This window comes from Octopus bimaculoides, chromosome 1 (assembly GCF_046866305.1).
Source record: "Octopus bimaculoides isolate indiv1 chromosome 1, ASM4686630v1, whole genome shotgun sequence".
Lineage (NCBI taxonomy): Eukaryota > Metazoa > Mollusca > Cephalopoda > Octopoda > Octopodidae > Octopus > Octopus bimaculoides.
Genome location: NC_142928.1, coordinates 89,799,998 through 89,823,667, shown reverse-complemented (window position 1 = coordinate 89,823,667; position 23,670 = coordinate 89,799,998). Strand labels below are relative to the sequence as shown.

The 23,670-nt window shown below is 36.6% G+C and overlaps 1 protein-coding gene across 8 annotated transcripts in view; it reads right to left on the bottom strand.

Moving 5' to 3' along the window:
* Positions 1–572: 572 nt before the first annotated feature.
* LOC106879613 (piggyBac transposable element-derived protein 3) overlaps positions 573–23,670 on the bottom strand; it is a 359,535-nt gene continuing 336,437 nt past the window's right edge. For all 8 annotated transcript variants that reach the window (XM_089353731.1, XM_089353735.1, XM_089353738.1 and 5 more), the window contains 2 exons: positions 20,986–21,134; positions 573–1,657 (listed from right to left, as the gene is read on the bottom strand). In XM_089353731.1, the coding sequence (XP_089209857.1) occupies positions 1,514–1,657; positions 20,986–21,134 (293 nt within the window). In that variant the 3' untranslated portion in view covers positions 573–1,513. The remainder of the gene's footprint in view (positions 1,658–20,985; positions 21,135–23,670) is intronic.

Here is a 23,670-nt window from a genome sequence, read left to right as displayed (position 1 = left end):
ACGAAATTTTTTTCATTATTTTTTCATTATGAGGTTTTTTCACGCTGACTACTTGATAAATTCTTATAAAGAATTTATCCTATATTATATTATATATATATATATATATATTTGGCAGGAATGGCAACAAAAGAAAGAAAGAGACCTCGATATTATGTAAATAGAGGAATGTATCTGTAAAGATATGTGACACTTATTCAGTAGCCATGATAAAACTCCGAGTTTCCGATGTCAGGGCGGGGGTCCACACAGTAATTTCCCTTTGTTTATGTTTGTTTATTTTTCCCCCTGCTTATTTCCCTTAGTTTTTATTTCCCTTTTGGGTCTAACGGTTATTTTTCAAAAGAATCTCCGGTAGCCCCGCCCTGGCATCGGAAACTCGGAGTTTTATCATGGCTATTGAACAAGTGTCACATATCTTTACAGATATATATATATATATATATATATATATATATATATATATATATATATATATATATATATATATATACATATATATATATATATACACACACCTGGAAATTTACGGTTAACATTTACAGGAATACGAAATTAAAAGAAACACTGAGTGAAATAAGAAGGAATAAATTTATTTTAATATTATGGAATTGATTTAAAAGAGGAATCCCTAATAAAATAAAATCTCAAAATATACACCTGACTTTTTGATTTGTTTTTGTTTATCTTTTTGGAAAAATTATCAAAAGCACAAGTCCTATTAATTAGTGCATAAGTCAATCAATTAGTAGATGTCTGGCAAGTGCACATAAATACAATTAACTTCCTTTAAATTTTTTTAAAATTTAGTAACAGAGCAACAAAATCAATCAATGAAGGAAAAAGTTAAAGTAAATTACTTATAATTATCATTCATAATGTAACCACAATGATAACGGTGCTTGAAAATTTGTGTAAAAAAATACGTACCCTCTGGGGGTTTAATGAGTGCTTCCATGCGTAAAATCTTTACATTAAAATACATATAAATTAAACTGGGATGATGAAAAAAGGGGATAACTTCTTGAATTGATTTTTTTTTTCTTACTTTTTAGAGAACAATGTCATTATTATTATTTATTAAAATAAATTGTATTAGAAAATTCTATTTGCACAACCATTAGTTTTCTTTATCTTACCGGTGCTATATGAATTGTCTTAGTTTAGCATTTGAGGGTCAAACCTGCGTAAATAGTTAAGCAATTCATATTCTCTAACCTATATATCAACCGAACTGCATCTTTCACAATGATTCTTTGAGAAGAAAGTGAAATGAATTGATGAAAAATATTTTTATTTTTGTGAGTGTGTGTATGTGGCTGCATGTTTCTCAACAGATTTCAATAGCAGAGATTAGAAATTCTCAGAGACAAATTGACAGACGGACAGACAGAGAGAAGGGTAAGAGAAAATTTGTAGAGAGAAGGAAAGGAAATGATACATTAGTACCACAAGCAAATTATGTGATGCGATAGAAGAGATGAAAAAGAGAAGAAAAAAGTCTGAATGTGATCTATGAATCACACGACAATCTCCAAGCGTTCAACCTGCGAAGCTTGATTAGAGTACTGAAGCCTTTTGTAATGCGTTTGCACACCGTTTGCTTGACGCGCTTCCCACGTGATCGGTTACGAACATACTCCACATGAAATACAGCCTGAAATAGAATAAAAACAAATTTATTAATATACATACAAATACAGCTGAGAAAAGACGAAAGTCATGTCAGTGGAAGAAGAAAATCCTATCAAGATACAAGAGAAAATAATACACGTGTAGATGAGGTTAAGAGATTCACATACTTGCGCAGCAGCATTTCCAACAGGGATGACACAGTGCAATACGTACTGAGCAAAACTGGAAAAGCAGGTTCTATCTTTAGGAGACTCAGAAACACGTGACAATCTAATCAGATGATTCTAAGAAGCAAGACACTTTTGTATAATTCTTTGGTCATCCCGATTGCCATCTACGCCAGTGGACCGTGGAAGATGACGTTAGGAATCGTCCAGAAGCTAGATGTTTACACCAAAGGTTCTTCCGCAAAGTTCTTAACATCTCTTGGCAAGTCAGAATAACCAATGAAGAAATCTACGGGAGAACTAAACATAAAATACTATGCATCACAGTGAAAGAGCGCCGTCTGAAGTTTCTTGGTCATGTCTTTAGAATGCCATCCACAAAACAGCCAAAACCCTCCCACGATTGGAAGCCTGAAGGGGGGGGGAGGAAACGTGGACGACTACTGATAACATGGAAGCGGACAGTTCTGAAGGATCTATTTGCAGAGAGGTTGAGCTGAGACGATGCCAAATCTCTTGCAGAAGATCGCAGAGGATGGAGATCGTTTGCTGTTGTCTGATGGAACTGGAAAACATATGCTTACCTAAAAATACATACATACATACATACATACATATATATATATATATATATATATATATATATATATATATATATATATACATATATATACATATATATATATATATATATATATATATACATATATATATATATATATATATATATATATATACATATATATATATATATATATATATATATATATATATATATATATATATACATATATATATATATACATATATATATAAATTATATATATATATATATATATATATATATATATATATATATATACATATATATATATATACATATATATATATATATATATATATATATATATATATATATATATATATATATACACACAAGCTGTAATATAAAACAAAGATTTGTATATGCTTGGGCTATGAAGGTGTGAGATATCTTTGGCAGGAAGATTTTTCCTTCAAGATGAAACAATAATTTCAAAGATCGTGATCAGATCTATATACAACGATATCAGTGAAACGTCGCAGTTAAGACTCAATTAGCCACATGCTAGTTAAGTGCAGTGAAGCTTTTACAAATCCGTTAAGGCTTTCAGCTTTAAATTAACAAAAAGCACCCCTTGCAACAGTAGATCTAATAAACTTTACAACTAATCTAGACCGTGACATATGTACAGGAACAAAGATATACCAACCTCTCGATATAATTTTAAAACTCAATAATTAATATACGAATATTTCATTTCTCTTCGATCGAACCACTTTAAACAAAACTTCTGATTATTGCGGTAAAGTGCTACCAAGAATTGAATTAAATAGAATTTTTTTTTTTACCCTGGCGCGAGCAACAAACCACGAAATTATGATATCATTCAGAAACTTTCATACATCCATCTCCATTTTCTACACCCACTAATGCAGGGTGGGGCGTAGGGACAAGCACCTCAGGCACCTCCTCCATAGGCTGGATCTCCAAGCATGACGAATTGTTTTTAGTCTACTCCAAGATCTTCTGCCCGTTGGTTCGGCTCTACTTCTAGAACTTCTGCAGGTGGCTCGGCCAGGATACTAAAGACTTCTTAGCGCCAAACAGGAGATACTTTTCACCCTGACACAGGCACCTCAGTTACACAATCCAAATTAACTTGACGAGTTTATTGCTGAAATTTGTTTACCCCATCATCCTCTGTGTTTAAATTATTATTTCCTTCTATATAAAGTTAATACACAAATTAAAACACGGAGAAGAAACTGCAAGAATGTGTACGTTTAGGAAATTGAAGATGTGTTGAGGGCACTTACACTTAAAACACACTAACTCGTGCACACAAACACACACACACACACACACATACACACACACACGCACACACACACACACACACACACACACACAAACACATACACACACATGCAAGTTTGGAAAAACGTCATTTAACAGTTAATCAAAACCCATCTAATTCCAAGATTAAAACAAAAAGTTATTTTATATGCGACTTCGCTAATAAATAGACAAATGATGTTGAAAAAAACGGTGATTTTAACTCACAGCAATCAATTATTAAACATTCATAAATGGAATGAATAAATTTATGGAATTTTTTATTTACTGTCAGGTGACTTTTGGCCAAAACTGTATATGTATATATATATATATACCGTGAGGCGGGGTAAATGTGCACCTCACGAGGTAGCTGTGCAGCTATATAGAATATTTTTTTAGAAATTGTCATAACACACATTAGTGATGTCGGTCTTTTCTTTACAGGTGCTGATCTGTTCACCATTGTTCCAGTGATTTTGATGTGAAAACACGATACCTGTGAGAGTCATTAAGAGACCTTTGGGCAGACTTGAAACTCGAAGAGCAATATTTTCTGTCCTAGTGAACATCCCGAAAGTAGAAACACTAAGGGTAAGCTACCTATGATAAAATTGACCTAGAGCATTGATTTCTGGTACATTTGTGACACATATCTTGAGGTAGAATGACAATATGTTACATGTCTCTAGATGAAAGTATTAGTCAGCAATATCATATTACAATAAGGTGGGGCTATTACAATAGCACTCATCTGATGCAGTCATTTGACGTTGAAATCTATGCACCAATGAAAGCAGCATGGAGAAAGGTTCTTACTGAGTGGAAGATGGGTGATGGGAAATTCTACACAACCCAGCCAAAGATTCATTTCCCGAAGCTGCTATTCACCCTCCTGGGCAAAATAGAATACAAAAAAGAATATGCTGTGAATGGCTTTCGAACATGTTTCTATTCAATTAACAGACACAAGGTTCTTAGCAAGATTTCAAAGCCAGAATCATCATCACATCTCGTAAGCCAGATTGTATTTGAACATCTCACGCCACTTCGAAGAGCTTCAACAAAAAACCTGCGGCGGCTCGGTGAGGACAGATAATGCACGTTTCACCAGGAAAAAGCATCTCTATGGATGATGTTACTCCAGGTCCATCTGACTTCCAACCTCAGAGAAAGCGAAACCCAAAAAGGAAGCTACCTATCGACCTAGATGACAATTCCTTTGAAGGACCAGATGACCTTGTCTTTATTCCAAGCTCGGAAGATGAAGCAGAATCTGAAGCTACCATCCCTGAAGAGTCCCAGGAAAATTCAGAGCGTACCACCGGTACTAGTGAAACATCTATTGGGAAGCTAGTAAAGGGATCCTATGTAATTGTAAGATTTTTAGGAAAGAAGGCACCATACCATTATATTGGTAAACTTTTACATGAAGATGCACAGGACTCATGGACGATTCAGCACTATAGGTGTTGCTTTGAGGAGTCTGATTCTTATCTTTCCCTTAACGAGCCACAAAATCCTAATCTCTTAAGTACAGACAAAGAAGCAATTGATACAATCCTTGCAAAACCTTTATTTGTGACAGAAAGGTTGCGTTTCAACAAGGATGCCTTGGTGAAATAGTAATGCTTGAAAAATGTTTTTATAAAGTATTAATTTTCATTTTTATACTTACCACTGCGTCAATTACTATGCTCATTAGTAGTTAAATGCTTTTTAAGAGTATTGCTTATGTTATGTATCATTTGCACACCTAGTCTTTTATAATTCATTGTATTTAAGGTACAAAATAAAGGTGATGTACGATTGTCCCAAAGCGTGGGATAAACGTGCACCCTTATGTTTTTGATCATATCTATTTGTGTAATTTCTTTAGAAATGTGGCTATATCGGCAAAAGGCTGTACTAATAAAGAGCTTCAAAAACAAGTCTCATTTTTTTCATTCGCCCCTGGAACGTTGTTTTATTACAAAGAATAGCAAAAAAGATACACTTTATCCCACAGAATATACTATTTCTCTTGTTTCAGTCATTTGACTGCGGCCATGCTGGAGCACCGCCTTTAGTCGAACAAATCGACGCTAGGACTTATTCTTTGTAAGCCTAGTACTTAATCTATCGGTCTCTTTTGCCGAACCGCTAAGTTACGGGGACGTAAACACACCAGCATCGGTTGTCAAACGATGTTGGAAGGATAAACACAGACACACAAACATAAACACACATATACATACATACATACATATATATATATATATATATATATATATATATATATATATATATATATATATATATATACATATATATATATATACATATATATATGGGAGAATATACAAATAATAACAACAGACGAGGACAGGTGGTGTAAATAACAAAAGTATATATTAGTATGACGCTCGGGAATACGGAAAGTCTTTGACGTTTCGAGCTACGCTCTTCAACAGAAAGAATACGGAGACAAGGAGAAAAACACGGAGAAAAAAAATTGAATAGTGTTCAGTCAACGGTCAAGACGGGCTTCTTTCAGTTTTCGTCGACCAAATCCACTCACAAGGCTTTGGTCGGCCCGAGGTTATAGTAGAAGACACTTGCCTAAGGTGCCACGCAGTGGGACTGAACCTAGAATCATGTGGCTGGTATGCAAGCTACTTAACACACAGCCACTCCATTTTCTTTTATCTCTTCTTCCACCGAGAGAGAAAAAAAACTTTCTTACTTAGAAACTACAAAGAAAAAGCGATTATGTACTTTTATTTGTAAACCCGGTTGTCAATATAACATGGTTTGTCATAAACGCTTGTACTAAGTGGGTTTTTTTGTCACTTTAGTTACAAATTAAGTTAATTCAACGGGATACACTGTCTGCAAGTCGTTGGGTACAGCATATTATCCTCCATTTTCTAATTGCTATATATATATATATATATATATATATATATATATAGGTATATATATAAGATACAAAAGAGTGAAAAATCCACAGAAGGCTTGTGTTGTATGGTTAAAGTACATATTTAAAGCGTTATGTTACAGAAATGTCATAAAATTTTGGGTATAGAAACATTGTTTTTGGAGAAATAACCGGTTTCGTATTTTCTTTTCAAATTTCTCTACCTGCATCATAACATGTATTCACTATGGTGTAGCTAAGCCTTCTGTAGTTTTTTCACTCTTTTTATATTTTATACATCCAACCACGTGCTTTCACATACCAACTTTCTCATACACACACATATATATATATATATCTTTTACCATTTACTTTTTAGTCAGACAGTCAGATAGATAGATAGATAGATAGATAGATAGATAGATAGATAGATAGATAGATAGATCCTTTTTTTTTTTTTGTTATATTTTAATATTTTGTATTGATTTTCCTTTTCGACAATTCATAGAAATTCTCAGATAGAAATAAACATATACGCGTACTCGTGCGTGTGTGTGTGTGTGCGTGTGTGTGTGTGTGTGTGTAAGGAATATGATTTGATAGTAACTATTTCTGAGTAATTTCCTTGAAATTGTCAAACATTCTTATAACTGAATCACTTAAAGTAGTTAATGGAAGAGTGTATCAGGTATTTTCCACTATCGTTTTTACTAACACTCTTTGCAAATATAATAGCATCTTACTAAATTTCGCATAGGCTAGATATATTTTCTACGTAGCTTTTATATATCTTGCTATACTGAAGCGGTACATCGTTTATGCTTTTATTTTATTTTATTATTTTTATTTTATTAGTATTTCACCTTACCAACGATACTGCTGCTGATTTAGATAGAGAAAGAGAGAATGATACATTTTCATTTAACACACCTATTTTTCCTCATATGAATATTAGGCCGCGTGTCAATTTGGAAAAAAATCAATAGATTTTCTTAGTTCGTATTCTGCTACTTGGCACCAGTAAACAAGGACAAAATTAATTCCTACGAAATCGTGAACAGTTAGAGCAAATATTGGAAAGTTGCCATCTTGGAAAATATACTAATATTCCCCAGAATCATATAAGTATTGTTAACTTTTGTGAGCCGTGCGCTACTCTATATGTGTATAATAATATTACTACACATAGTATTATCATATTGTATACTCATCTATGTACATTGCATTTCTATAAAACACGGAACATGTCAAAGAATCAAAACACCTACATATTTCACTATCACAATTTCATAAAACTGCTTATAATAATTAATGAATTAGCAACTAAATTAAGAACAATTAACAACGCTAACGACAGCAAGAACAAAGAACAGTAACAACAACAATAATGATAATGGTTTCAAATTTTGGTACCGGGCCAGTAGTTTTTGATGGTAGTAAGTACTTGACTGGTACTTAATAATCGAACACGAAAAGATGAATGTCAAAGTAGACCTCGCTGGAATTTGAACTCATTTGCCGAGCATGCTAACGATTCTGTCAACTTGCCGCATAAGGTAATAATCCTTTCTACAAAAGCACAAGTCCTGAAATTTGTGGGAGGTGGTGTAAACGATTACATCGACTCCGGTATTCAACTGGTACTTATTTATCGAACCCGAAAGAATGAAATGCAAGTCGACTTCGGCGGAATTTGAACGCAGAACGTGAAGACATATAAAATACCGCCAAGCATTTAGTCCAGCGTGCTAATGAGTCTGCCAGCTCACCATCTTAGCTATATGAGTAACAATAATACTGGTTTCAAATTTTGACAAAAAGCCAACCCTTTTGAGGGAGAGGCCAAGTCGACACTTATTTTATTGTCTTCGAAAGGGATGAAAAGCAAAGTCAACCTCGACGGAATTTGAACTCAGATGTAGAGACGGAATAAATGTCGCTAAGCATTTTGTTGCGGCATGCTAACGATTCTGCCAGCTCGCCGCCTTTGGTGTAATAATAATATTGATTTCAAATTTTGGCAGACGGCCAGCAATTTTGGGGGAGGGGAAAGTCGATTACATCGATCCTAGTGTTCAACTGATACTTATTTCACAGACCCACGAAAGGTTGAAAGGCAAAGTCGGCCACAGCGGAATTTGAACTCGGAACGTGAAGACGGACAAAATGCCGCAAAATATTTTGCCCGGTGTGCTACCGATTCTGGCAGCAATAATATTACAGGGTAGATATGATTGTTACTCCGACAGCTAAGGAAGCGTTCCGGCAGAATCGCTAGCACCCCGGGTGAAGCGGTATTTCGTCTATCTTTACGTTTTGAGTTCAAATACCGCTGTGGTCGACTTTGTCTTTCCTCTTTTAAGGGTCGATAAAATAAGTACCAGTTGAACACTGGAATCGATGTAATCGATTCATTCACTCTCCGAACTTTCTGGCATTGCGACAAAATTTGAAAACGATATCTAAAAATAGATAAAATCGATTTCCTAAACTCAACTATTTACCGGTAATCATTTTGCCCGGCGTGCTAATGATCTTCCCAGCTCACCGTCCTACTACTCGTACTACTACTAAAACAACAACTACTACTACTACTACTACTAATAATAATAATAATAATAATAATTATTATTATTATTATTATTATTATAACAATAACCTTTTCTAGTGGAAGCGTATGGCTTCAAATTTGGGGGAAGGGATTAAGTCGATTAGATCGACCCAGTATGAAACTGGTACTTAATTTATCAACCCCGAAAGGATGAAAGGCAAAGTGGACCTCGGCGGAATTTGAACTCAGAACGTAGCAGTAGACGAAGTACCGCTAAGCATTTCGCCCGGCGTGCTAACGAATCCGCCAGCTCACCGATTTAATAACAATAATAATAATAATAATAATAATAATAATAATGACGATGATGATGATGATGAAACGAGGAAAGTTTGTCAGAACAGAGGTGAAATGAAAGGAATTGAACCTGAATTCGGATATAAATACCTGGGAATACTTAAGACAGATAAAGTCAAGCATTATGACATGAAAGAAAAGGACAAAGGAATAATGTCGACGGCTATTAAGAAAACATATTGAATCCAAAATTGGACGCCAGAAACATAATTTCTGGCAATAAACTCGCATGCAGTCGCAGTAGTTCGGTGTGACGCTGGAATTCCGAAGTGGACAGATGATGAGCAAAAAGAGCTGGACAAAATAAAACAAACAAAAAAATCCATTATCCACGTGGGGACACTGATCGCCTACACATGAAGAGAACAAATGCAGGGGTGTGGGGGCTGATAAGTGTGGAAGACTGCGTGCATATCGAACTTAGGAATTTACTGAAATATCTATACGAACGTGAAGAAATTTTGCTATTGAAAGCAGGAAAAAGAAAAGAGAAAATCAAGAAATGCAAGAAGTACACGGAGAAGCACTACGCAAGAAGGGATTAAACAATAAATTTCATGTAACCACAACTGATATTGCTGGAGAACTTAGGTGAGACTGGTTGAAAAAGGGAACATTGAAAAAAGAGACTGGTAGCGTAAGACCAAGCTTTGGCCATAAATTAGAGGGTTGACCTTAGGAATGAGCAAGTGTCTCCATTGTACCGAATCCGCAACAGATTTGACGAAACAATTGCCCATGTCGAGTATGAACGTCGACTTCCTCAAAACCAATATAAGTTGTGGAGACAAGATGAGGTAACGAAAGTGCTATATTGGAAATTGTATGTAAAAGTGGGGGCTAGATAGAGGCAAATGTGGTATGAAGACAAGCCACAGAATATGGCACAGTCGGAGACCAGCAAAATCCTGTGGAATTTCCCAATACAAACAGACCCGGTGCTTGAGCACAACAAACCGGGCCTAGTGGTAGTAGACAAGGCTCTGTATAGTTGATGTTGCGTGACATTTTGATCCATGAATAGTCAAGAAAGAAGGCGAAAAATATACAATCTTCTTATATAAGAGATTGTTTGACTGAAATGAAGAAAATGAAGAAAGTGAAGATAGTGTCATTTGTTGTTGGTTCCTTGGTGACAGTATCAGAAGGCATCAAAAGGAATATAACGGAAATAGGGCTAGAATGCTCCGTAGAGCTACAAAAGATTTACCTCCTTGGCATGGACGATAACGATATCATAAGGAAAGTATTAATAGTTGAAGAGAACAAATACCATGGTACCGAAGGTAGGAAGCCCGCTACTTATGCAAGACAGTTCCGACAAGAGCTAAGTTAAAAAAATAAAAAAATAAAAATAATAATAATAATAATAATAATAATAATAATAATAATAATAATAATAAAATGACGAACTCTGCGGTCGAAGACGACGTATGAGTGTTCTGCTTTTGCCGACCGACCTGCACAAATGATTGATTTGTAGTGATCTAATGTATGTGCTGTACATTATCACACTCCCTCCATCGAGTCAACGTTGCCTCAAACAGGTACACGGTGTACTGCACATCAGGTGTCGGAGTGATGGCAGAGCAACGTGAGATGAAGTGTTTCGCTTAAGAACACAAAGCATTACCTGGTCCGGGAATTGAAACCACATTCTCGCGATCGTGAGAAGAAGAAGAAGAAGAAGAAGAAGAAGAAGAAGAAGAAGAAGAAGAAGAAGAAGAAGAAGGACGAGGAGGAGGAGGAGGAGGAGGAGATATTGGTTTAGGTATACACTTTATATGTAGATGAAACACTGATATTTATTAAAGGGTGTTGCAGTTGTCTCCCTTATGACTAAATTTATATCTGTTTTCGTTCAAACTCAATATGTTATACTTTCCTTATATATATATATATATATATATATATATATATATTTACTTATTTACGTGCACTGAACGTTCTTTACATAAGTAAAACAATATTGATTTCTTATTTAAGCCGACAGCTACAAGTTAGAAGGATGCAAGCGAAATTTATTCACTTCTATGTCTTCTATTTTTCTAATGTGTTTCGTAGTTGTTCTTCTTTGATTACTTGATCTGAGATAGTATTTTGGATCTGAAACTGCAGCAGAAAAATCTATTGGTAATTATTTAAAGTACAGACACATAAACACAAGATAGTTGTTCTTAAAATGTTTGCTTTGCAGCCACTTGTTTTCAGGTTTCCCTCCCACTGTGCGGCATATTTTGCAAGTGTTTTCTCTTACAGACACTGTAAAGTGAATTCGGTAGATGGAAAAGGCAAAATCGAACGCGGCGGACGAAATGCCACGGAGCATTTTGCCCGAAGTCCAGTCGATTCTGTCTGCTAATTCCATTATCAAACTTCTAATAATAATTGTAACGTAGTTTCAAGACCTTATATTTTGGGGACAGGGTGAATCGATGATATCGCACCCCGGAAAAACAATAAGCATTTTGCCAGGCGTCCTATCGAATAGAGAAGAAACATCGCAAAGCATTTTCCGATACACTAGTGATTCTGCTAACGTGATGCTGTAGTAGTAGTAGTAGTAGTAGTAGTAGTAGTAATTGTTGTAGTAGTAGTAGTAATAGTAGTAGTAGTAGTAGTAGTAGTAGTAGTAGTGGTAGTAGTAATTGTAGTAGTAGTAGCAGTAGTAGTAGTAGTAGTTGTTGTTGTTGTTTTTGTTGTTGTAGTTATAGTAGTAGTAGTAGTAGCAGCAGCAGCAGCAACATGGGGCATGTTCTGTCAAGATTGACAAAAAATTCAAGTGGAAACAAAACCGTCTGTACTGTGATAGACGTTTCGAGCCCTTCGAACCAAGAAAACTGGTTGGGTAAAATCTCAAAGTATCATGAAAATAATGTAGGGAGCTTGAAAGTACAAGCAGCAGTAGTAATAATTAGAGCACCGAGTCCCGCGGGCTGCAAAAATCCACCTGGCCAAAGAATGTTACAGCCGAAAAGGTAACCCACGTCCTGCACGGTATAGTTTTCGTCCAATTGGACAGCTCAAACATTACATTCTTTGCGCACAATACGAGTCCATTTATAAATAGTATATTATAATCACTAGTGGAGGCGCAATGACCCAGCGGTTAGGGCATCGGACTCGCGGTCATAGGATCGCGGTTTCGATTCCCAGACCGGGCGTTGAGAGTGTTTATTGAGCGAAAACACCTAACGCTCCACAAGGCTGCGGCAGGGGATGGTGGCGAACCCTGCTGTACTCTTTCACCACAACTTTCTCTCACTCTTACTTCCTGTTTCTGTTGTGCCTGTAATTCAAAGGGTCAGCCTTGTCACACTGTGTCACGCTGAATATCCCCGAGAACTACGTTAAGGGTACACGTGTCTGTGGAGTGCTCAGCCACTTGCACGTTAATTTCACGAGCAGGCTGTTCCGTTGATCGGATCAACTGGAACCCTCGACGTCGTATGCGACGGAGTGCCAACAACAACAAAATTATAATCACTGAATAAAATAAAACACAACTCAGGTAACATGTGCTCTACAGACAACACATAACCTACAATGCATACACTACCCATTCAATAACCTTTGAAATAACATAGCCTACATTCTTACATAATTGACATCCGAGACTATAAAAGGAATAACACCCTCAAATCATATTCTACACAGTTGCAACACACTACACAGTCCACAGCTCAACCCTAAAACCACATACCAGCAATTACACAGCACAAACAGAACACATCATCTAGCAACGTATCGCAACTCACATTGCACATTCTCAGCAGATGTTAAAATACCAGTAGAAACAAGATACCACAAAAAGAAATTCCACATACCACAAACGTGTGTAAACACTTCCCTTATATGAAGTCGTACATGATGAAACCGTAAAAATACGCATAAAACTAATAATAATTGATAATCGTAAAACTTGATGGTAAACGATAATCGTAAGAATACAGAAACCTAATACAAATATTTACAATAAAATTTTAACAAACCGAATTGTTTCCTCTCTTCAATGAAGCCTACAAATGGAAAACAAAAGCTGAAGTAACAGATTTTTGTGAAGAGAATGGAGAAACTATAAAAGATATTTGTGAAAAGTTATATCTAAATAAAAGTTGGTGCTAAAGAATAATACACCGAAGAGATGGAGAAAAAAAACTTAAAGACCATCACCTACAAATAACTGAACAGGGTGAAAATTGACAAATCATAATTGCAACACTGAATGAGAAATGTAGAACTCAAAGCTGAGACTGAAGGATTTTTGACTGCGACACTGAATAGGAGCCTTCCTACAGGAAACCATGTAAAGCATTTAATGAAGCGAAATACATTAACTTCAGAGTATGTGGAATATATGAAGAAAAACCATATCGTCTCTGTTTGTTCAGGATAAGCCAGCCAAGAAAGAGTACGATTGCTGGCGTGGCGCAATCAGGGTTTCATTACACTGGAAGTTACGTCAACATTCTGTGACACAAATTGAAAATTGCTGGTATAAATAAATATCTTTTAGATTCTGTTTGTTTCCGTTATCGGACTGCTGCCATGCTGAAGTATCACCTTGAAAAGTTTTAGTCGAACAAATCGATGCCAGTACATATGCTTTTTTTTTTTTTTAATCCGATACTAATTTTATTGGTTTCTGTAGTCGAATCGTTAAACTGTGGTAAACAAAAAAAAAAAAAAAAAAAAAAAGAAACTCCGTTTGTCAAGCGATGGGGCGTAACACTAAGACACACACTGATATACTTATATATACATAGGCGCAGGAGTGGCTGTGTGGTAAGTAGCTTGCTTACTAACCACATGGTTCCGGGTTCATTCCCACTGCGTGGCACCTTGGGCAAGTGTCTTCTATTATAGCCTCGGGCCGACTAAAGCCTTGTGAGTGTATTTGGTAAATGGAAACTGAAAGAAGCCTGTCGTATATATGTATATATATATATATATATATGTATGTGTGTGTATATGTTTGTGTATCTGTGTTTGTCCCCCCAAAATCGCTTGACAGCAGATGGTGGCGTGTTTACGTCCCCGTAACTTAGCGGTTCGGCAAAAGCGGCCGATAGAATAAGTACTAGGCTTACAAAGAATAAAAGAAAGAGTGAGAGAAAGTTGGGACGAAAGAGTACAACAAGAGTCGCCACCACCCCCTGCCGGAGCCTCGTAGAGTTTCAGGCGTTTTCGCTCAATAAACACACACAGCGCCCTGTCTGGGAATCGAAACCGCGATCCTCCGACCGCGAGTCCGCTGCTCTAACCAATGGGCCATTGCGCCTCCACATATATATATATATATATATATATATATATATATATATATATATGTGTGTGTGTGTGTGTGTATACTCTTTACCCTTTTACTCTTTTACTTGTTTCAGTCATTTGACTGCGGCCATGCTGGAGCACCGCCTTTAGTCGAGCAAATCGACCCCAGGACTTATCCTTTGGATGCCTAGTACTTATACTATCAGTCTCTGTTGCCGAACCGCTAAGTTACGGGGACATAGACACACCAGCATTTGTTGTCAAGCGATGTTGGGGGGACAAACACAGACATACAAACATATGCACATACAAACATATATCTATATATATACATATATACGACAGGATTCTTTCAGTTTCCGTCTACCAATTCCACTCACAAGGCTTTGGTTTTCCCGAGGCTATAGTAGAAGACACTTGCCCAAGGTGCCACGCAGTGGGACTGAACCCGGAACCACATGTGGTTGGTAAGCAAGCTACTTATCACACAGCCACTCCTGTGCCTATATGAGTAGGCATATGAGTAGGATGTGAAATCTAGAGGGCCGATAATCTGGACAGGAAGAATTATACTTTGTGATTGTGATGAGAGATGAGAGAACGAGAGACGAATGGATCAGAAATGGAGGTGAAATGGGCACAGCCAAATCCAAGGAGTAGAGACCATTAAATTATCGGTAGAAAAGGGAGACAGAGGAGAAAGGGATGTCTGCGAGTGACTTTATTCCAGTCTAACAGGCAACGCTTTAATAGAGGCGGCTTAGAATGATTTTGTTGACAACAATGTTCTGGCTGTGAAAGCAATTTTAGCCCTCATCCTGGTATTTATCTAAAACGTTTTTATTTTGATAAGAAGTTTCAAATATATTTCATTCATACTGATATGCATATATATCTTACTGAGTGGGTTTGTAACTGAATACAATTGTACATTTTACACAACTGCTGGCATGGCTGTATGGTAAGAAGCTCGCTTAACAACCACATGGTTCGGGGTTCAGTCCCACTTTTGGCACCTTGGGCAAGTGTCTTTTACTATAGCCTGGATCTGAGCAAAATTTACGAGTGAATTTAGTAGACGGAAACTGGAAGAAGACCATCGTATATATATATATATATATATATGTATGTATGTGTGTGTGTTTGTACCCCACACCGCTTGACAACTTGTGCTGGTGTGTTTACGTCCCTTTAACATAGCGGTTTGGCAAAGAGAACGATAGAATAATACCAGGCTTCAAAAAGAAAGAAAGAAAGAAGTACTGGGGTCGATACATTCGACTAAAAATTCTCCTAGGCGGTGCCCCAGCATGGCCGCAATCTAATGACTGAAACAAGTGATAGAAAAAAAGAGTCTCAGGGAGAGAATCGAAAACCAACCAGTAGCAATAAATAAGCTTACTGAAATACCACAATTATTTTTCCCAACGTTCTATCACTTCTGGCGGAGGTGCAATGGCCCAGTGGTTAGGGCAGCGGATTCGCGGTCATAGGATCGCGGTTTCGATTCCCAGACCGGGCGTTGTAAGTGTTTATTGAGCGAAAACACCTAAAGCTCCACGAGGCTCCGGCAGGGGATGGTGGCGAACCCTGCTGTACTCTTCCACCACAACTTTCTCTCACTCTTACTTCTTGTTTCTGTTGTGCCTGTAATTCAAAGGGTCAGCCTTGTCACACTGTGTCACGCTGAATCTCCCCGAGAACTACGTTAAGGGTACACGTGTCTGTGGAGTGCTCAGCCAGTTGCACGTTAATTTCACGAGCAGGTTGTTCCGTTGATCGGATCAACTGGAACCCTCGAATTCGTAAGCGACGGAGTGCCAACAACATCATTTCTGGCATATGAAACAATAACACTGCATTTTATAATTGCCATGGATCAATCGTTTACATTTTGTAACTATTTCATCAAGCATAAAACAGCTTCACGTTGTTGTTTTATTTTCATCTTGTCACAGAGTTGTGTCCCTTGATATTAATTGCCGTCTTTATTTTCTTCTGCTGGTAATAAACTATGATTATAGGTGTAAATATGGAACTGATAGCACGTTGCTTTTTTTGTTGTGCTTGTTGCTAATCCCTAGTCTAGAATATTTGAGTAGAGCAAACATGAAAAGCGAACAAGCTGTGACCATCCCGGGGTTCTATGCGTAACTATGGCTGCTTCGTTTAATGCATCCTTCCCTGTCGTTAAAGATGCTAGTATGTGAACTGTGGGATTTTAGGTTGCAAATTATTAGAGTGTGCGACAACGTTGACCCCTCCCCTATCGTTCGACCATCTATGTGTATATGTACTGAGGTAAAAGCATATAACATATATTGTGTGTCTTTTCTTAAATAGATATATACATCGAAGCATGCATGCATACGCGCGCACACACACACACACACACGTATATGTGTGTATATATATATATATATATATATATATATATATATATATATTTGTTTTAGACACAGACACATTGAAGGACACGCATGCGTAGACACATACAATAGGAATACAAAATACAAAATGGCTGATAGTTAGCAAGGTGAGACACACATAAGAAAGAAGGAAACAAAGGACCACTGATGAGGTCACAGAAGTGTGACGAAAGAACTCTGGCCGAAATAAGATTAAGATTAATGTAATATAAAGCTGAAGCAAATTAACACCAAATATACAGTGCGTGTGTTTTTATTGGCTAAACTGGCAATATGACCATCCCCAAGTACAACAACATATATATATATATGTATAGTATATTGCTGGTACTCCGTCGATTACGACGATGAGGGTTCCACATGATCCGATCAACAGAACAGCCTGCTCATGAAATTAATGTGCAAGTGGCTGAGCACTCCACAGACACGCATACCCTTTAACGTAGCTTTCAATGAGATTCAGCGTGACACAAAGTGTGACAAGGCTGGCCCTTTGAAATACAGGTATGTATGTATGTAGAAGCATATGTAGAAGTATGTATGTTAGAGGCTATGGTGGTGGTAGTGGTGGTGGTAGTGGTAGCTTTAGTGGTGGTGGTGGTGGTGGTGGTGACTGGTTAGTAAAAAGTATATATTTTTAAAATCAAATTAAGGTTTTTTATATCACTTATCACTTAACGCATGCGCATAAGTGCAATCCCGTGAAATTTTCTCGCGTATTTACGTGACAGGTATATGCAATTTAACTAAAGGTTGTATGATATGTATAGGTTATTTTTTTGTTAATGGAAGAAATGGAAAAATAAGAGTGAAGTTTCATTTTATGAGTGCTGTCTATGAAATTGTGCATAAAGAATATAACGTGTATATATAAAGTACATTAAGTAATCTTTGTATTCCAATTTCTTTCACTTTTCAATGAGCAACAAATGAGCCACTATTTTTTCATACGGACGCAACATAGGCTACGCTTTCAAGTTTTTTTGGAGAAAGATTTCGGAAATGACAGAAAAGGTTTATATGGCTCGCGCGCGTGTGTGTGTGTGTGTGTGTGTTTGTGTGTGTGTGTGTGTGTCTGCCTGCGCGTGCATGTCTGAATTGTGTATATATGTGAGCATTATGCGCGTATGAATTTTGTCGGTGTGCTAAACGGAGATGTACAAAACAGGATATAGAAATGAGAATCAATGTCGTGTAAGGGAGATACCTGTAAAATATAAACTAGAGACCTTAGGGTACGATACAATTTGTACTGGCGTGCAAAGAGTTCAAAACTAAAATAGTTGGCTTGTTGTGAAAAGAAAAGAGAGTCCACTGTTCCGAGAAATAGTATTTGTGAGAGAATGGGATTTATAGTTAAAAGAAGCATTACGCATGACTGAAAATTAGGCGAACAGGATAGTTTCAAATCACCGCGCTTCAGCTGTGCAATCTATGATTTTATTTCTCATTCCTCAATTATGAGGCAGTTCTTATCAAAGCATATCCCTTCGTCCATTTACTCACAATAACGAAATGTTTCATTCAAACTCTATCCCCTACTTTAGACTCTCTTACCGTTTGCCAATGTGGGGAGATCAATAAATCTCTTAATATACCTGTACAATAATAATTGATCACTTTGCAAATAAAGAATGAATGTATGTAATACCTTCAAATAACTTTTGTTAACCCATTTGTGAAGTAGATACTTATATTATTTATAATCGGACTATTCTTCTTTATATATATTACAGCATTATGAAAATAATTACTGTACTACATGGCAGTTCTCTATGGGCGTAAAGTAAGTAACAGATTAACAACGGGTGTTTATAGGAATATTGAGATTAACGGCAAGTTAATAAAAACAATCTATTGTGCGTATGCAAGTATGTGTGTATGTATGTACACATGTGTATGTATGTATATAATATTATATGTATGTATACATATATATAAATATATATGTATATATACATATATATGTATATATACGTATATATGCATAAATATATATGCACCAGTTAGTGAAAGATATACACCAGTTAGTTTTGGATAAACCTGTTTGGTAAGTATCAAATAGGATGTTCCCGTTGTGTACACAGGGAAAATCATCCCTAAGTGCATTTTGCGCCTAGGAGCTGGTCCAAATCACGCCTTACGTTGAATAGTACTGGAGGTCCATGAACTAAATCCAAAATTTTGTGTGTGTGTGTGTGTGTGTGTGTGTGTGTGTGTGTGTGTGTGTGTGTGTGTGTGTGTGTGTGGAGGCGCGTAGCCTAGTGGTTAGGGTGTCAGCAACATGATCGTAAGATTGTGATTTCGATTCCTGGACCGAGCGGCGCGTTGTGTTCTTGAACAAAACACTTCATTTCACGTTGCTCCAGTCCACTCAGCTGGCAAAAATGGGTAACGCAGCGATGGACTGGCATCCCGTCCAGCTGGGAAATATATATACCATTGAAACCGGGAAACCGGGCCCATGAGCCTGGCTAGGCTTTAAAAGGGCGCATTTATATATATATATATATATATATATATGCAATTTAAAAATAGGATAAAATCTATATAAGACTTTATCAAGTAGTTAGCGTGAAAAACCTCATAAGGGAAAAATTTATTAATTATTCCCTTTGAATATATTTATTTATATTAAGGGCATTGCTATACATAAATGCCTCACGCTAGGAGGGACTCTTAAAGTCAAAACTACTATAATGAATAATATTATGGTAGTTTTGACTTTAAGAGTCCCTCCTAGTGTGTGGCATTTATGTATATTAATGCCTTTAATATAAATAATATATATGTGTATTTTGTGTGTGTGTGTGTGTGTGTGTGTGTGTGTGTGTGTGTGTGTGTGTGAGTGTGTGTGTGTGTGTATATACATAAGGGTAAGCATATTAAAAGAGGGCCATGGGAAAATTCATCTAAATAAAAGGGTTGGGAACCACTGCTCTAGGGTGTCCGACAAGTATTATAATCATTCGTGTATTATAATCATATGAATAATAACACTGGATGGATAATTATCACCTCATTACAGCTCTTTATCATGCATCTATTTAATAGAAGTATGAGGGCGTTACAAAACACCGTAACATCAGATGAAATGTAATTTTATAAGCAAAATGACATCCCAAGAGTATATGTATATGTGTAATTAGGACGATGAACAAGACGTATACTTCAAACTTTAGGACTTATCTTCCTTTTTTTTTTTTTCCTTTTTCTTTTTCAACAGAATTCAAAGCGGTCTTTACCAAAACGAAAGCGGTCTTTTGTTTAAATGGAAATAAATATTGGGTTTTGTGAATTAGTGCGTGCCTGTACCTGTGCTGTGGATAGAGATAGATAGGTAGAGAGAGAGAGAGAGAGAGAGAGAGAGAGAGAGAGAGAGAGAGATTGTGTGTGTGTGAGTACGTGTGTGTGTGTGTGTGTGTGTGTGTGCGTGTGCATGTATGTGTGTGTTTGTGTGTGCGTGCGTGTTTTACAAATTTTCAAAGTAGCATTGATCGCATTCGAAGCGAAATCTGTCTGCTTAGTTCCTTTCTGGAGCATGTATGTATGTATGTATGTATGTATGTATGTATGCATGTATGTACGTACGTATGCATGTATGTATGTATGTACGTACGTATGCATGTATGTATGTACGTATGTATGTATGCATGTATGTATGCATGTATGTATGCATGTATGTATGCATGTATGTGTGTATGTATGTATGCATTATGTATACTTGTGCGTTTGTGTGCATATATGTATGCATGAACGTAAAGGTAATAGAATTCATGGAAGATATTTGCACTTACCTTGTTGTTTTGTATGAACGGTTTAAACAAATCACATTCTTTATATTTCATGCAACTCTCGGTTAGAGCCCAGTCGAAATACTTCTCAAGTTTAGCTGCTTGGTTGGGATCGTTCTTTAGACCAATGGATAGATTACGGGAATGTGCCTCTGAAGTGTAAGAATGGAATCATATGCAAAGCCTTCCTAACATTGGAATATTGTAAATATAATAAATCATTCTACACACCTGCATTCGTGTGTGTGTGTGTGTGTGTGTGTGTGTGTGTGTGCATAGTGGGATGTTCCTTAAACATTGAGATATGAAGTATATTTGTAAAGAGAAACAACATAATTATTGATTTCATCACGGTGACAAGAACCTGACGTGAATAGAAGTTACTTCCCTTTATATTGCTAAGCGCGATTTATTACAAATTTCGATTTATTACAAATTGCTTTTATGGAGTTATTTTTAGCGAATTATTCCTTGTTACGCAGTTTATTTCGAAGTGTTTTACAATGCAAGTTTATCAATACGTTTACAGGTATGTTCCATCGAGTTTGATTAATACGTAGAGTAGATTCAGCTAATTATAAATTAAAAATCATAGAACTATCAGACTATATAAAAACACAAAATTCTACACTAACAAAAAGAACAGCTTTCAAATACTTCCGAACAATAAGGGAGGCAACTCTTTACACACTCTTCATACGTGCGTATGTAAGAGAAGGTAGGTAGCTGTCAGAACCCTTAACATGCCGGACAAAAAAACTTAGTGGCATCTCATCCGTCTTTATGTTTTGAGTTCAAATTCTACCGATGTTGACTTTGCCTTTCATCCTTTCGGGATCTCAATGTCTTCGACTTCTTCCTCCCCTCAAAGACTGCTAACCCTGCGCAAAAATTTCAAGCCATTCTTAATTTTCCGCGAATGCGGCTAACCGACAGAATCTTTAGTACGCAGTAGAAAATGCTTAGATGCATTTCTTTCAGATTCACGATCTGAGTTCAAATCCTGCCGAGGTCTTCTATGCCCTTCATCCTTTCCGGGTCGATAAAATAAGTACCAGTTGAGCATTGTGGTCCATATAATCTACTTGGCCCTTCCCAACAAAGTTTCAGGCCTTGTGCTTTAGCAGAAAGAGTTAGTAATTTTTTGAAAAGCGGCGAGCTAACACGATCTTAGGCACATCTTTAAAAACGTTTAACGACATTTATTCTGTCTTTTTATGTTTTGAATTCAAATTCCGCCGGGACTAAATTTGCCTTTCATCAATAAAATAAGTACGGAAAATATTAATGATATATATTTGTCAAAAAGTTTGAATAACATTAATGAGAGATCTTTCTCGCATAATGTTTTATATGATAAGCTGATTTTAGTTAATTGATGCAGCCAAGCCATCTGTGCTTACGTCAAAATGATGCGGAAGGCTCAAAACATCGTTCTAGTAAATTAGTTTGTTTTATTTTTCACAAGACTACGGTGTAGCTATCAGCCTTGTGAATATCAATCAACAACTCGAAGTTTTCTGCAAGTGATATGGTTGATGAAAAGGCATTTTGCTTTCCGAAGAGTATGCATGCACATTCGAAGACTTGTTCTATTAGATAACGAGATACTTAGAGTCGTTAGAATGCAAGACAAGCGTAAAAAGAAAAAAAAATGAAATGTGGGGTCTCCTTGCACATAAAGAGTGTATAAAGAGTAACTTCCCTTGTGGTGCAAAAGTGTTTCAATAGCCACAAGAATTTCAACCCTCGAAATGAAAGCTCACGTTCAATTTTAAACGTTACAAATTAAATTTCTGAATCCAAGCAAAACATAAAATGTATATGAAATGAATGAATTTAAGTAGAATACTTTATTTACTATATTCATAATAATTAAATTTAAGTTAAATGCTATTTAACTTTGTATATACCACGTATATTTTAGAAGAAAATAAACGATCGACTTTCATACATTTACGAAGGGATTTAAGGAAAAGGGTCATAATGAAATCGCTCGCCTGTGAATTTAAATAGCATCATTTGTAATCAAAACTGAATTTAACACTTCTACCACATTCAGATTCATAGTGAGAAAAAGTCATTTGTTTTACCTGGACAGATTCGTAATGAAATCACCTATAGTCGAAAGTGCCTGCTCGTAGACGAAATTTTGCTTTCAGTTATATAAACACCTGCGTTCGACGACTTGAAATAAGTTCACTTAGATAACGAAGCACTTATTGTTCATGTTCTTGTCGTTTACAACAGTGAAATGTACAGAAACTATATTAGTACACAGCCTTGGTAAACACTAGCATGAATGATACAGTCGTTATAATATAGGATAAACTGCCTTACGATATTTGCGTTCTGTTTCTTGAATGTATGTTTAACGCGAATCCCGGTTTAACATTATTTGTGCCTTTAACAGAGTTTGCTTTGTTACAAGCATTCGTGCCGGCCCCTCTCTCCGACTTCCCGACTTGAAGCTCTTTTCCTACCTACCTACCCACCTACCTACCTACCTACCTACCTACCTACCTACCAACCTATCTATCTACCTACCTACCTATCTACCTATCTACCTACCTACCTACCTACCTACCTACCTGCCTGCCTGCCTGCCTGCCTACCTGCTTGCCTGCCTGCCTGCCTGCCTGCCTGCCTGCCTACTTACCTACTAACATTTCGGTGTTCATGAAAAAC